The 14295-nt window shown below is 45.3% G+C and overlaps 1 protein-coding gene across 1 annotated transcript in view; it reads right to left on the reverse strand.

Moving 5' to 3' along the window:
* The window catches only part of cacna2d2a (calcium channel, voltage-dependent, alpha 2/delta subunit 2a), a 144618-nt gene that overhangs the window by 65623 nt on the left and 64700 nt on the right, over window positions 1-14295 (reverse strand). The window contains exon 4 of the mRNA XM_062404065.1: window positions 7524-7583. Coding sequence (XP_062260049.1) covers window positions 7524-7583 — 60 coding nt within the window. The remainder of the gene's footprint in view (window positions 1-7523; window positions 7584-14295) is intronic.

Raw genomic sequence — 14295 nt, forward strand, 5'->3', positions numbered from 1 at the left:
ACCCCGGACAAAAGAAACCTGTTATTTCTGTGCCCGTAATCATTTCCATCAGATGCCTTGCTGTCCCTTGCGATGATTTGCAAATTCAAATGACAAAGGGGGCCCTACTTTGAGTTATCTGCAGGCAGCGGCCAAGGACGACAGGGACAGAATACAGCGAGCAATAAAACACGAAAACCCAAACAGGCGTCTCTGCTTAAAGGCTGCAGAGCCACACCTTGTGCATCATCCCCAGAGAAGAACCTCAGACAGGGAATGTGTGCTTCTCTGACAGACAATTCAATCGAGACAAATCAAATAAATAAGTCTGTGTAGGACTGCAGATGTCTTAAAAATGAGCTGACCTATGTTATACATTTACATTTTTTTTTTTTAAATAGTTAACTCGAGAAAGTATACATGACATATTTCATAATCACAAATATCATGAAAATATTTTTGCTTGGCTTTTCTTGATCCTGCTCGGACCTGAGGGCAAAGAGGCGTCAGCTTTAGCCTTTAAAATAACATTTCATGGGTGTTAGCCATGTGTTGAAATGGGAAAATCCAGGTCTGCAGTGTGGCTCGCTGGATTTCTCTCACTATTGATTCCCATCTCCTGTGAGGCAGGAGAATCGATCAGTGGGATTTAGACATGGGGGGCCTCCCTCTCAGCCCCCCCGGTAAGCATGCTGCATTACAGTCGGCCAAACTCTTGCCCACTGAAGCCGCACAGGCACACCTGAACTTTTCTGCCCCTCTGCGCCGTGTGTCTCGATTCCTGCTCCTGTTCTTTGCTGCTTCTTCTGTTCTAAGTCATGGGTTTTTGAGAGGCCTCTCTGGAAGCAGCAGAGAAACATTATGAAATGACATGTGGGAAGAAAAGAAAAAACATAGGAGAGGTAGAGAGTCAAAGGAAATGGAAGTGGGGGGAAAAAGAAAGAAAAGGACGTTTCTACCTCGGAGAGAACCACTTACACAAATTACAGCGGGCTGCAATCAAGGAGCTGAAATCACCAAGCAGTCGGTCACCACAGCAACAACGAGCCGGATCAAAGCGGCGCAGCACCGAAGCGAGGGATGGCACCGTGCGGGGGGGGGGGACGACTGGCACATGGACGCTGCGGTCCAAATGGGAATTTAAGGTGGAGTTTGTATTGACCATAACACAAGCCGATCAATTGCCTAACACGGCGTCATCCACACAAACGTGCCCACCACAAGTCACCTTCCTCTCGTTGGTGTGGGTCTGTGTGTGTGTGTGTGTGTGTGTGTGTGTGTGTGTGTTTTGGCAGCTGCTCGGCCCAACCTCATCAGATACATTTGATGGGGAGGGGACTCGGCCTATATTGTGCACTGTGTAGGAATTTCTCTCCCCACACACACACATGCAACCCCCCCCCCCCCCCCCCCCCTCATTTCTATCCCTTCCAGTGGCGAGCAGATGGAAGTCCGTTTCCATGGCTCAGGATTCAGTGATAACACTGTTTATGAGTTCCATTACGTGCTCGGCAGGCTGCGAGCGCTCTGTCTCAGCGCAGCCATAAGGTAGTAAAAAGGAAAAAAACAGCTCACAATGAAAATAGATGCCGTTTATTTGTGATTAGACAATGTGGCTGTGCTTATCAGTGTTTTGGAATAAAAAGGCCCCGCGCATGCATTTATAAAGAAGTCACATAGCTAAGCCCCCTCCCCTCCCACTCTCACACCCCGGGTATGGAAGCCATTTTGAGTTTTAATGGTTGTTTTGCTGACACGAGAAGAAAATCTTTCTTTTAAAAAAAAGATAAATAGTGCATCTCAGGAAAGTCAGCAGAGGAAGAAATCATCCCCATGGTCAGTGGATTAAATAGAAAAACCAGTACCCATCCTAGTTTGGCAATTATTGCTCGAGGAATATTCTCCTACAGGTTCAGCATAAATATTGTTAGCAAAAAGCAATGCAAAAAAATCTGTATTCCAGGAATATCTGCAAACACAGGCTATGATGGATGTGAAGCACTAATGGTGCAATGCACCCTGGTTGGATGGAAATCTAGGTTTTGAAACCTTTTTCGAAAGGCAAAGAAATATGAGAAATAACAGATATTAACATGTTGAGAGAAAGTCAGGCCTCGCTTTACGTCTATTTTGATCTGAATATGAATCTGTGCATGTCAGCCCTCATAAAACTAATGTGTTCTGTGGCTAATGGGGCTGAAGGCTGGTCTGAGCGTTGCAACAATGACTTTCACTCATTTCCTCTGAAGGGCCAATTATCTCAATAGAGGCCTTATGAAAGGAGCCGAACTTGGCCAAGTGAACGGACCCTTGCGACTCCCGCCCCTGCCACTTGGAAGATATAAATAACAATTCTTCATTTAAATGTCAAAAAGTACCCAGACCTATGTCATTTATTCCGTGTACCTATGAACTTGGAACTGTCCAAAATGTTTCCCACACTGTTCAAACCAAGAGAAATCCCAAATTAAATTGTGGTCACGTTTTAATTGTGTCACGTCTGTGTTTCCTGTGATCAAAGACAACAACTCCCATGATCCCACACTGCTTCACGGTGTCATCAGACTGCATCTTTGTTATGTTTTGCGTTAGCGAGGGACCGATAGTGATTTAAGGGCTGTGAATGTATCTGAAATGTCAACTAAACGTACATGCCATTGAGCTTCTATGGTAAAATGTACAGAATACAACTCAAAGCATTTCAGAGAAGATACAGCAGGAAGGTAAATGCAATTACTGGAGGACGCACACTGTATGAATACTTTGTGTAGGTATTAGAAAGGCACAGATGAACATACATGTGCGGAGAGCAGGAGGGCACATGAGCAGCATTGTGTTGTGAGAGTGGGTGGCTGAGAGGAGCCGAGGAGAGAAAGAGGCCGAGCGAGGAGAAGAGAAAGAAAAGGAGAAATTGTGTTGTCCTATGATGAAAGGCTTGATTGATTAGAGAGTGATGATTGCAGTAAATGGCCTGGAAGATGGCTCCATCTCTGTTTCCCGTCCTTTCCCCCCCCCACCCCCCTCCTCCATCTCTTATACCTTCTTCTCTCACTCACTTGCTTTCTCACTTACACCTCTTCTCCATCTCCGTGCCTCTGCTTTGTCAGCCCTCCCTTCTCCCTGGTTTCATCATGGCAACCCAACAGAGTGCCTCTCTCTCCCCCTAATGGCCCAGCTATTAGCACTAATGCATTTCAAACGTACAGCAGCTGCCACATCACAATCTGATGGAAAGTACACGTCTTCCTCCGATCTACACAATCTCTGTGCTTTTTTTGCTTTGTTACGTCCAATCTCTGTTCCAACGTGTTGCACTTTGTGTCAGCTGTCCCTGGTCATTAGCATCTTTCTCTGTGTGATGAGAGGTGAGTGGTTAAACAACTGATTGATATTAAAAAAAAACGCTGCTGATTATATTTCATTAGTAAATGATCATTGATATTATTGACTGTTTTGTGAAGTTAGCATAATTTGGTTTGGGCTGGGGAAACAAATGAGACGAACAAAAGGTGTCGATGATATTTTTTACATCCCTATGATCAGATTGAAAATATGCAGAACTGAAACTGACAAATTTAAAAATAAAAACATAAATACACGAATGCAGTTTGGGGATGGGAATGCTATTCATGTATTTCCACATTTATGTTTTCATCTTTTTGTTTAAATAAATATTATCGAGTCATTTTTTTCATTGGTTTTTAATTGTGGCACTTTAGGGCCACCATACGGAGGCTGTGGTAATCCATTCATAGCTTAATGAATGGATCAATATGAGCTAAAGATATGAAAATAAATCTTTAAACTTGCAATGATTTTAGTTTTAGTAAGTATAGTGGACAGTTATACAGTTGCCCAATTCCACATCCAACGAACACAAGGCACCATTAGTATTTATTGCTAGTTGCGTTACAGGCCACCTGCAAAAAGACGTCCAGCACCTGCTCTGTTGTTTTCACTGACTCCTGAGGCAAACTACTGGCTCTTGAGCTGTTGAGTGTCTCCCTATGTTCACCAGCTAGTTTGGAGGGGTTTTCACTGAGCTGAACAGAGTCAGGAACAAAAACAGAAACATTGGAGGATGGAAAGCCAGAACCTTGACTTGAAAGTAGCGGTTTCAGATAATAACAAACATTGCATGCAACACAGAATATAACTGATTCCATGGATAATGTATGGAAGCAGTAGCCGTTATGAAACTGTCAGGATTTAGATGGTGCCGTCCTTTTGAAAAGATAGCCTCACTACAGTATTACAAACTAGTAAACCCTCAGCATTAGTCACACTCACTAAACCCACACACATGCATGACCTGAGCTAAACTAGGTCAAGCTCACCATTTATCACACATTGACATTGCATGCAGAGACATAGAAGAAGCACCTTTTGTTTCGTTTTTTAAAGGTCCTGCAAAATGGCAACCCGCTCCGATCCTTGAGATTTTATTAAAGGATTCGTGGATTTTTTTTGAAAACTCGTAATAATATATATAGATATCTTCAAACGGGCCTTTCAATTCGTTTTTAATATCATGTATCTGAGATGACATTTCAGGTGTCACCATGCCATTTAACTGGATTTATATTAGTAAATATCTTCAAGAATTACCAAAAATGTTTATCTTGGATAACAAATTACATTTGGGCAACCCAAACTGTTTATTCGTCATCAAGTTGTAATGAATCACGTTAAAGCTTGCCAAGCACAATAAGCTGGTTCCAGCTGGAAGTATCACAAGTGGCATGTGGTGCATGAATCTTATTTGGTTTAGTTTTCCCTTCAAAACTCGACCACAAAATATTGTCCAACAAACCAGGGACACACAGCAAGCCTCTCTCTCTATGTATATATATGTAACAGATGTAATGGAGGTGATATCCACAAAAACAAATAGCAGCAACTTCGGTCTAAAAACTTCACTAACAGAACTTTGACTTCAGCTCTATAGCCTCTGTTACGTCAGGTAGGTGTTGGTCTGTATATAAGGTAACATGATTGTGAGCCTTTTTTTAAAATCAGATCACCTCAACTGTGCCGGAACTCAGAAGTTCACTTTTAAATCTATTGTTGGAAGAGTTGGGAACTTGGTTAAATTAGTTTTTAATTTACTTTTATTGATGTCTTTTTAAAATTGTAATTCTCCTTCCAAAGGTGATCAGATATTAGTTAACATATATTACTTAATTACTAAAGCCTGCTCTTTTCTAGACACTACATTTTTAAAGGTCAGTCTGCATGACTGCATTCAATATTCAAAAGGGACATAAATACAATAATTTCTAAGACTTGTCAGCTTCAGTCAACTTCAATCAATCAGTTAAATAAATCCAAGACTGGTTCAATACCACCGATCGTTACCTGTGACATGAGATCAGTGACTGTTGAGCCAAACTGGACTTTACAACAGTCAGTGTAGCTTACAATATTTAACATTTAACAGTATTTTTAACTGGTACATGCCAGGTAAAAAAAACACCTGGAGAGATGTGCTTTGAGTTTCTATATGGCAAATCAACAACTAAATCAACACATTTTATATTATATATTTAAATTGCAAGCAGAGACATAAGAAGCATAATATATATATACACATAACTGTAGGACCCAGAGTTGTTTCTGGAAAAAAATTGAAATGAGTTTAATGCTGTTGCTCTCTAGCTGCCAATGTTCACTTTACAAAACAAAGAGACTTCTGATACTTGGCTGTGAAGTTGCTGCTTCTTCTTCGGCCCTGAGAGGTTTGCAAAGCGCCGCTGAAATGCCTGCGTTGCCTCGTGAGGAGTCTCTTGCCAACACGCCGCTTGAGTGTCACACGGGGACGGGCACCTGACCTTGAGAAATCAGCGGCAATCCAACACTTTAATGTCTATTTCACACACCATTTCATTGCAATGGATTTAAAACCCCGAACGACCATCACAACAGTTGTTACAATCAACATTTTGACATCCATAATGTCCGGCACTCGGGATGGTCAGAAACCTGGCACCGCGGTTCAACCGGGAAACAGGCTGGAATGTGTGTGTGTGTGTGTGTGTGTGTGTGTGTGTGTGTGTGAGGGGCAGAGAGAGACAGAAAACGAGTGAGGTCTTTCCATTGCTACAGTAACAGCTGTGATGGCAGCCGCTATGAGGAGCAGGCGTGTCATTCAGTTTCTATGATGTCACCAGTTTGGCGAGGCAGGCAGATGGGTTGGGCCAGGTACAGAACCCCCGGTTATTAAACACATCCAAATAAATACTCAATCGCCGACAAATACCAACAACATTATGCTTTTCCCGCCAGAGCACTCCAGCACACTCTCGCACACACACACACACACACACAAATTCTATCAAAACACACTGTCTCTCATGCATAAACACCTTCTCTATTAATTTGACAGACTTCTCTTTAAGATGCAACGCATTTCTCCTAATTTGCCCAAAGAGCATGCAGCCCTAATCTAATTAGAGTGTCAGTCAGTGTTCACCCAAAGAGAAATTAGGAAGGCACCAAATCCTCAAACAGGGAACATCTTCTTGTCAGAATGTGGCGTAGCTACCACCTCTACCCCTCCCCTCCCGGGTTTTTAATGGTTTCCCAGCCCCCCCCTGCTGAGATTCATTACCTGGCCTAATAATAAAGGCAAATGAAATCAGCTCCAATGCATTATTAATTAAGGGGCGACATTTGCAGCGTTGCGACAGTATGATATGTTCCAACTGTTTTCACTGCACTGCAGCTCCCCCCCACCCCCCAGACCAGCAGGCAGGGAGGGGTGCAGCCCAGCCACCCCAAGACTACAGCTTCAGAGTGTAAGCAACCATGAATAAAAATGGACTTTGCGGGGAAGTAGGGCTCATAATTATTCGTTTTAAATCAGTTAAAGCTTTTTCTCAAATATCCCCCAGGAGGCACGGGGTTAAAAATCCATTTGTGGGAAGTGTACCATGACAGCGAGCTCGTCTCCCTGGAGACAGAGGATATGACAGTAGGGAATGTGCATGTGTATCTGTCGGGTGAGGCTATATGAGTATGTGTTTGTGTGTGTGTGTGTGTGTGTGTGCATCAGTATGCATGCATGTTTGTTGAGCGTTTGAGTGTTTGCAAATTTGTGAGTCAGTGGAGCACGGTGGCTCACAAACACACACAGACAAAAACACATAAACCAGAGTAATACCATTTCTCCTCTTTTTAGATTTGAAGAGTGGATCGCTAGCGTTTTAAAGGTCAAATGCAAGTAAATACAATGTCCAACACGCTGTGTCCTGTGAAACTAAACCGAGGGAAAGCTGCTCATATAATACTGAGGCCCATGAAAATAACGTAAGCTGTTATAGTGCGTGTACACTGCATTCCTGAATATTATTCTCCTTCCACATTGTCTCCGTGATGCTGATCACATTGTCATTAAAAGGGTAAAATCACTAAACTGAGGGGGAATTGGAATACAATTGGAATGGGCAGATGATGGGAGGATTAACCAGTTTGCCTGAAAAAGGAAAGGAAAAGACAGTAGAGGTCTCGGAGAAGAGAGGAAAGGAGCGGGTGTCCTACTTTACCGTCACACCATCTTGCCATACGTGTTCCTTCTGCAGCTGCTCTGCCTCCCTGGCCAGTTTCTGTAGGGAAACACAAAAGCAGCAGAGTGAGTGTCAGGAGTCAGAAGGACATTGATTTGTGTCGAAGACAAACAGGCAGACAGAGGGATGAACAGACGGACAGACGGCAAACAAAACAAATGGGGACCTTCAGTTGGTAGAGCACATACCAGTGCCAAGGCCCAATACTCACCTTAGATTTAATCAAGCTCCACAAAATTTCGCACACTCAGAGGTCAGTTCTAAATATGCCTGAAGTCAATGATCTAGATCAGTGACTTATTCCTGATCCTCATGGCGAACTTTCTTATTAACACAAGCAGAGCAGAGGTATTAAGCACCTAACACAAAAAACACCATTTGCTCAAAAATACTTGTACACAGCCTTATGGTGAACCTAAACACAAGTTTTCAAATTCTGTTAGAAACTGTCAAACGTTTCAAAATTCAGGTAATTACTGTAATAGAATTGGTAGTTAAAAAACATCCCAGTCAACATCAGATGATTTGTCATAAATGCAGAATGAAATGAAGGAGATTTAAAGGCCATGTGCAGAGAGTGTCGCTGCAGATTGCTGAGGTGAGATGAGTAAAATGTGTGTGACAGAGAGCTGAGCTGTCAGAGGCACGAGACATAGTGTCAACAAGCGTAAGATCCACACTATGAAACTAAACCACACTGAATGATCTTTACATCCACACGGTAGTCTCCATAAGCAGAAGCCATTTAATTAAAGACAGGAAGTAAAGTTGCTTTTGTTCAAAATGTGTGGTTTTGTCAAACTGGGGGCTTCAGGTTACCGTCCCAGCTTCATGCAGTGAGTACCATCAGCCAGCACGACCCACTGATGTCATAGAAAATGTGTTTTAATAGTCCAACATCGTTTACCATGATGTAGCTTATCTCTTCCCATACAGCAAATCATCCAAGTGGCAAATATGGTGAAGCCTTCGAGTCTTTCTCTCGTTCCCCAGAGTGCATCCCCTTCTCCTCTCCCTCCTGTGCCACTCTATCTAGGTTTCCCCAGGCCTCTAGGGGGCGCTGGTGCTCCTGTCCCAGAATAGTGTGATCAGCCGTTCAGTCCCAGGGCTCTAAAATGACTTACCCTATTTAGACCCCTGCTACAGCGGCACTGAAGACCCCCCGCTCCGTCGACCACGGGAGGCTTTTTATCTCCTCAAAACACACTACAGACATAAACTCTCATCACAGTGGAACTTGTCCTATTTCTACACGGAGCTCCGCCCACCTCGTCTCTGCAGACATCTACCACTCCCGACACTGCTTCACATCCTCACATCACACACACACACACACACACACACACACACACACACACACACAAACACACCAGGCACATAATATTAGTCCTGGTCCTTATATGTGTCCTACAGGGTCATGAGTGCAGCATTGTGATTCAGAGTGTGTACATGATGTGTTAACACAAACCTAATTTGTGTCAAAAAATGTGGATCAGATTTGTTCCTCTGTGTCTGTTGCGTTGTGCTTTTAATCACCTGAACAAGCCTTAAATAACAATAATACGATTTCTTTCATTTCCTTATGTAACGAGACAATGGGCGGCTGAAACAATGAAATGTGGATCTAATTAGTCCATTGAAATTAATAGCGGAGAGTCCATTAGAAAAGACAGTTATTGTGCGGCTTTTCGTTTTAAGAGGGTCAGCCTTGCCAAAGGGCAGCGCCTCACTGGTAATCTGTCGCTGAAGCTAACAACCCCACATTTTTTCAATTAGGCCGAGCAATAATCTCACTGGAAATTAAAACCATATCATGTTTCACATACAAGATTTGTCTCTTTAGACAGTTTTCCATGGTTTCTTCTCTCATCTCTCCGTCCTGATCTATGATCCCGCTCCCCTTTCATCCCCATGGCACAGTCTTTTTGTCAGCATTTAATCTGTCAGTAGGAATCTCTACTTTGTCCCTTTAGAAAATCCATTTCTCTCCCTCTGAGTGGCCCACACACCTTTTTTTTCCGCTCTCTCTCTCTCTCTCTCCGTTCTCCGTTTCTCCTGCTGCCTCTCCCCCCACCTTCTTCCTCCTCCCTCCGCTCCCAGTAGGCCTCCATTTCTCTGGGACCCTATCTCTTCGCGAGCAGCTTAATGGGGTCCCCGTGCTCCAAAACAGCCATGTGTCTTCATGTGTCTCTCCTTCCCCTCTGTGTTGGCCCAGATGGATGGGCAACACAAACAGCCAATGAATCACAGTGAGGGATGTGGGAAGGAGGGGGGGCAGGGATATATCATCTATGCTAGTGGCTGGAGCCCAAGCCGCTTAGAGCACTGGATGAGCGTAGTGAGATCAGCACAGTACAGCACAGATAAGCTCAGTACAGGCCCACACAACACAGCAAATAACACTACAGCGTATATAGGGGCCACGGAGACACTGGCGGAGTCACAGCACGCGCCCGGACCCTCCAATGTGATTGCCGTTGTAACCTTGACACAAAATGCGTCACATGCTGCAGCCATTTGTCACCGAGCCTTCAGGCAAGGTGAAGAACCATAAACACAGCTCTGTAATGGATAGTGGCGCGAGCGAGTGTCTGCACCGGGGTCTGCAGCCGTAAACAACAATCAATGGAGTCTGTCGTGTATGCAAACTCTGTACATAACAGCGCTGGTTGACAGTGTTGTTGTACAAACAGCCGAAGAGCAGGCGGTGTGGCGTAGTGATGTCTCAGCTGTAATGGAACCCTGCTGGTGAAAAGCTGTGATCCCTCACACAGCAAGAGGACGGCAGCGAAGAAAAAAAAAAAAAGGGAAAAGGAAAGAAAAGGAAAAGCTCAGCATGAGGCGATTAGGATCTTTAATATTCATAACTGTTGAGTTTGCCGTGTTGCAGAGGGGAGCGGTTTAATCACTCAAAGTCATGTTATTTCTCGGGGAGTGACAGCTCTCCAGGGACTGACAGCGCCATGCTGCGGTGAGCGCCGACTCGGCACCGGGGCCGCCTGCAGCCCATTAGGGCCCCCTCCCCTAAGCATTAACTTATAGGGCACTTGACGCGTCCCTCTCTCGTCATCTGGAGGGACACTCCAAAAGAGCCAAACAGCGTGCGTGTGTGAGTGAGAGGGCACTCGGGAAAACAGGACACGGTCTGCGCATGTGATTGCAGCCTTGGATGGAGGTGCTCACCACGGCCATAATGACCCCCTCAGCTCAGTTCCTGGGAACACTTAGGCCACCTCGGGGGCCAAAAGACTGTGAAATGACTCTGCTGTGGTCACTTAACCTTCTCGCAGCGACTCACACAAGCAGCGGGGACCTTTAGTAAATTTCACTATCGTTGGCCGTAGCGAACAGTGACAACGTTAGGGCGTGAAAAGAAAAGGGATATCTAAATATAGAACTGCTTTCGAGGGGTTCTTGGCACATTGCTGAATAAAATATCCAGACGCAGCTTCTCCTTAAACTACATCACATGCATCCGGTGGCACATGCAGTATCAGCAAGACACATCAGCAATAACCTGTTTATGTAAAGACAGCGTAATGGAGATGATGCATCCGCGGGGGAATGTGGTCACGATCATCACAGAGGAGCATTCAAATCCGAGTGCATTGGGTGTCGCGGCTCAGTGCGCTGTGGAGAGGTGCAGTGTCGTGCAGCCGTTGATCCATTAGGGGGCAGCAGACTGAGCATGTCAGTGAGCCCCAGCAGCCGGTGGAGCCTGTCAGAGTGAGAGCAGTCTGCTTTAAGCTCTTCATTCTGTCTTCTCCACTCGGCCGGGATTAAGGCCAATCATAGAAATCACTGAGTCAGAACCGTCCCACAATAACAGATGGAGGGACTTTCCACTCCAGAATTTTAAAAACATCACAGACAAACTCGCTTTCACGCCGCCTCAGACCCTTGCCGCCATCGACCCCCCCCCCCCCCACACCCACCATCGCCGCCACCACCACCTTTCATTCTCGCGCCATCCTTTTATCTCCCGCTCTTCACTCGGCTGTTTTATCCCGCCATCGTATGCCGTACTCCATTTCTCTCCATCTGTCTCAGTTTACTGCCCCCAAACTTACTCCCTCCTCCAACTCCATATTAATTCCAACAACACAGTCACAAACCAACTTCAGAAAACAGTTAAATTGACTTCACAGAGCGTGTAGAGCTCCAGGAGTAATGCAGGGTGAAATGGGAAGAAGCTTGAAAACTTATGGCATGTTTTTTTTTTTTTTTTTTTTATCGCCTGCGTTTTTACGCGTTCGCCTCGGCGGAGTGACTGAGATGACAGAACATCCTGTGAGGAGGACGGTGATAATGAGAACACACTCTCCTCTGCAGAGGGGTCCGACAATGCAAACGTCCATAATGAGGGGACATAATGACCCCTAATTCCAGGTCCCTGGTTGCTTTGCTGCTGGCAGCTGGGTATTGTCGTCCTTATTAGCTAACTCTGACAGAGGATCTGCACTGATGGGTGGGAGACCCTGTCTTTGTTCTGTGATCCAAAGCACCCTGTGGCAGGAGGCTGTGTGTGTAGTGCTATTGTAGCATGTGCAGAGATAATCCCTGCCATTGTCTCCCCCCCCACCCCCTATAATCTTCCCCCACCAAAAACGGAAATGTTAACACTTTCCTCTTTTTCTTCTCATCCCCCCCCCCCCCCCCCCCCTCCACTCGTAGCAAAACGCTCCCGACTTCCGTCTGCTGTTTCCACGGAGATGGATTTGGAAGACGTAAAAAGCCGTCACCTTCCCACGGCAGCGACTCAACCGGCTTTTTGAACAAAGAAATAAATAAAAAGAAATCTAACAGCAGCTTTTCTCCTCTCCCCCCACAGGCCCAGAAAAAACAGCATATTTCCACAGTAGATTGCCAGCATTGTGCGGGAAGCGTCTGTGTCTAGTTCAATGAGACAAAAAAGGCAGCTGTCTTTACTTTGGAACAATACAGTCGCTCTCCGCCGCAGCCTCACTCGCTCACAATGGCGCTTCAGAGCCACACTGAAAATAATCGACCTTGATCATGAGCCCTTGTGTAATAATCATTCTACTTCTAAGTTTATATAATATGGACGTAATCAAAATACAATTATGTTAGAGGCAGTGTCGAGGGAGCAAATGAGCTAATCTAATATTCGGCTGACTTTTTTAGTGCCTCTATAAAAACACAATATTAATCCTCTTCTAATTGGGGCCCTTTCTGTTGCTTTTGAGAAACAATATGCATTTAGCCCAGTAAAGGGAAGAGCCTTTGAGGCTACGTGCAAGATTCATCAGAGCACAGAACGGGGTCCAAAGACCATTGTACTGCACATTATCATTCACTGAAGCAACCACCACTGCAAATTCAATTAAACCTCCTATGGGATAAATGCTACAAACAGCTCTATCGCATCGTTTACTCATGGGCGCAGGTGAATGCTAAACCGTGTGTGTGCACAGGTCACGATGCAAATATCCAGAGCAACTTTAAAACGGGGCAAAGAAGGTCACAGCAGGAGTCGAGAGAGTTCAGATCTGCAGCTCCGACTGCTGGACTGACTGAGCGGCCTACACACGGGGGGGGGGGGCTCGGGGGGAGCGAGCAGGTGGCGCCGTGTGTCGATGGGCCCGGGATCAGCTCAGTGACATGTGAGCGTCTGGCTGGTTGGGCTCACAGTCCACCGTCTGACCGAGTCTCACAGACATGCCCAAACGGCTGCCTCTCCTGCTCTTCCTCCCATCGACCACACAACGGAGATAGAGTAAAGGAGCCCTTAAGGCGCCATTTATATATATATATATATAATAAAAGATTGAGACATGTTGTTTACTCAGCAGCCCATAAGGCAACATCCTCGCAGGTGACTGAGAGGGAGAAAATTGCATACCTGTCGTCTGGAACCGGTGTACAGGCTAAAAATAAAGAAGTCACAATAAAAGCGTCCCGGTGACATTCCAGAGAAGCAGAGCACATGGCTGCTCTTTTCGTCTGTACAGGTGTGTGTGTGTGTGTGTGTGCGTGTGTGTGTGTGTGTGTGTGTGTGCCTTCCGCCTTCTCAGGGCGCTGAGCGGGGAGGAGCGGAGCGGACCGGCATCAAGATGCAGGGCGTACGTCTCCTTGATCAGAGGTGAGAGTGATACACAAACGCTCGCAAAGACGGAGAGCCGATGTGCGTGTTCTGCACCGCCCCTTGGTATTTGAGTCGCATCTTCACAAAAACTCCTTGACTCACAGAGATTATGTTAAAGTACACGTGAACAAATGGAAAAAATATGTACACTGGCCATGACATGAGGGGAACGGAGGGAAAAGACGAAAAACAACAAGAGGAGGGCGGAGGCCGATTTTTTTCCAAACACACAGGTGCACTTTATTATCTCAGTCTATGAGTTCAGCACTGTTCCTTTCACCTCAGCTCACCACAGCACTTTGAGCAGTTCAAGGGCAAACAGTCTATTTTCACTGTCTGGTTATGTTTTGCCCTTTACTTCAATTATCCTCCCCTCTCTAGATTGCAGATAGAATAATGAGAGGCGTGACACATCCCGGGCTTGTAGCAGGGGTTATTATTCAACTAAAATGTCATGATGTGCTCCCAAAAAGATATTTTTGCAGATTTACCTCGCTCCTTGCACTCTCCCGTCTCTTCTGCTACAAAGGGAAAAGTGTATGGTGTCTGACAAAAGCCTTGTCAAAGTGCCAGAGAGTCCAGTGACAGCAGCTGGTGTTTGACAAAGTGTATCAATGACAGTGCGTAGCCAGGCATTTGTTCAGC

Source organism: Platichthys flesus, chromosome 2 (genome assembly GCF_949316205.1).
Source record: "Platichthys flesus chromosome 2, fPlaFle2.1, whole genome shotgun sequence".
Lineage (NCBI taxonomy): Eukaryota > Metazoa > Chordata > Actinopteri > Pleuronectiformes > Pleuronectidae > Platichthys > Platichthys flesus.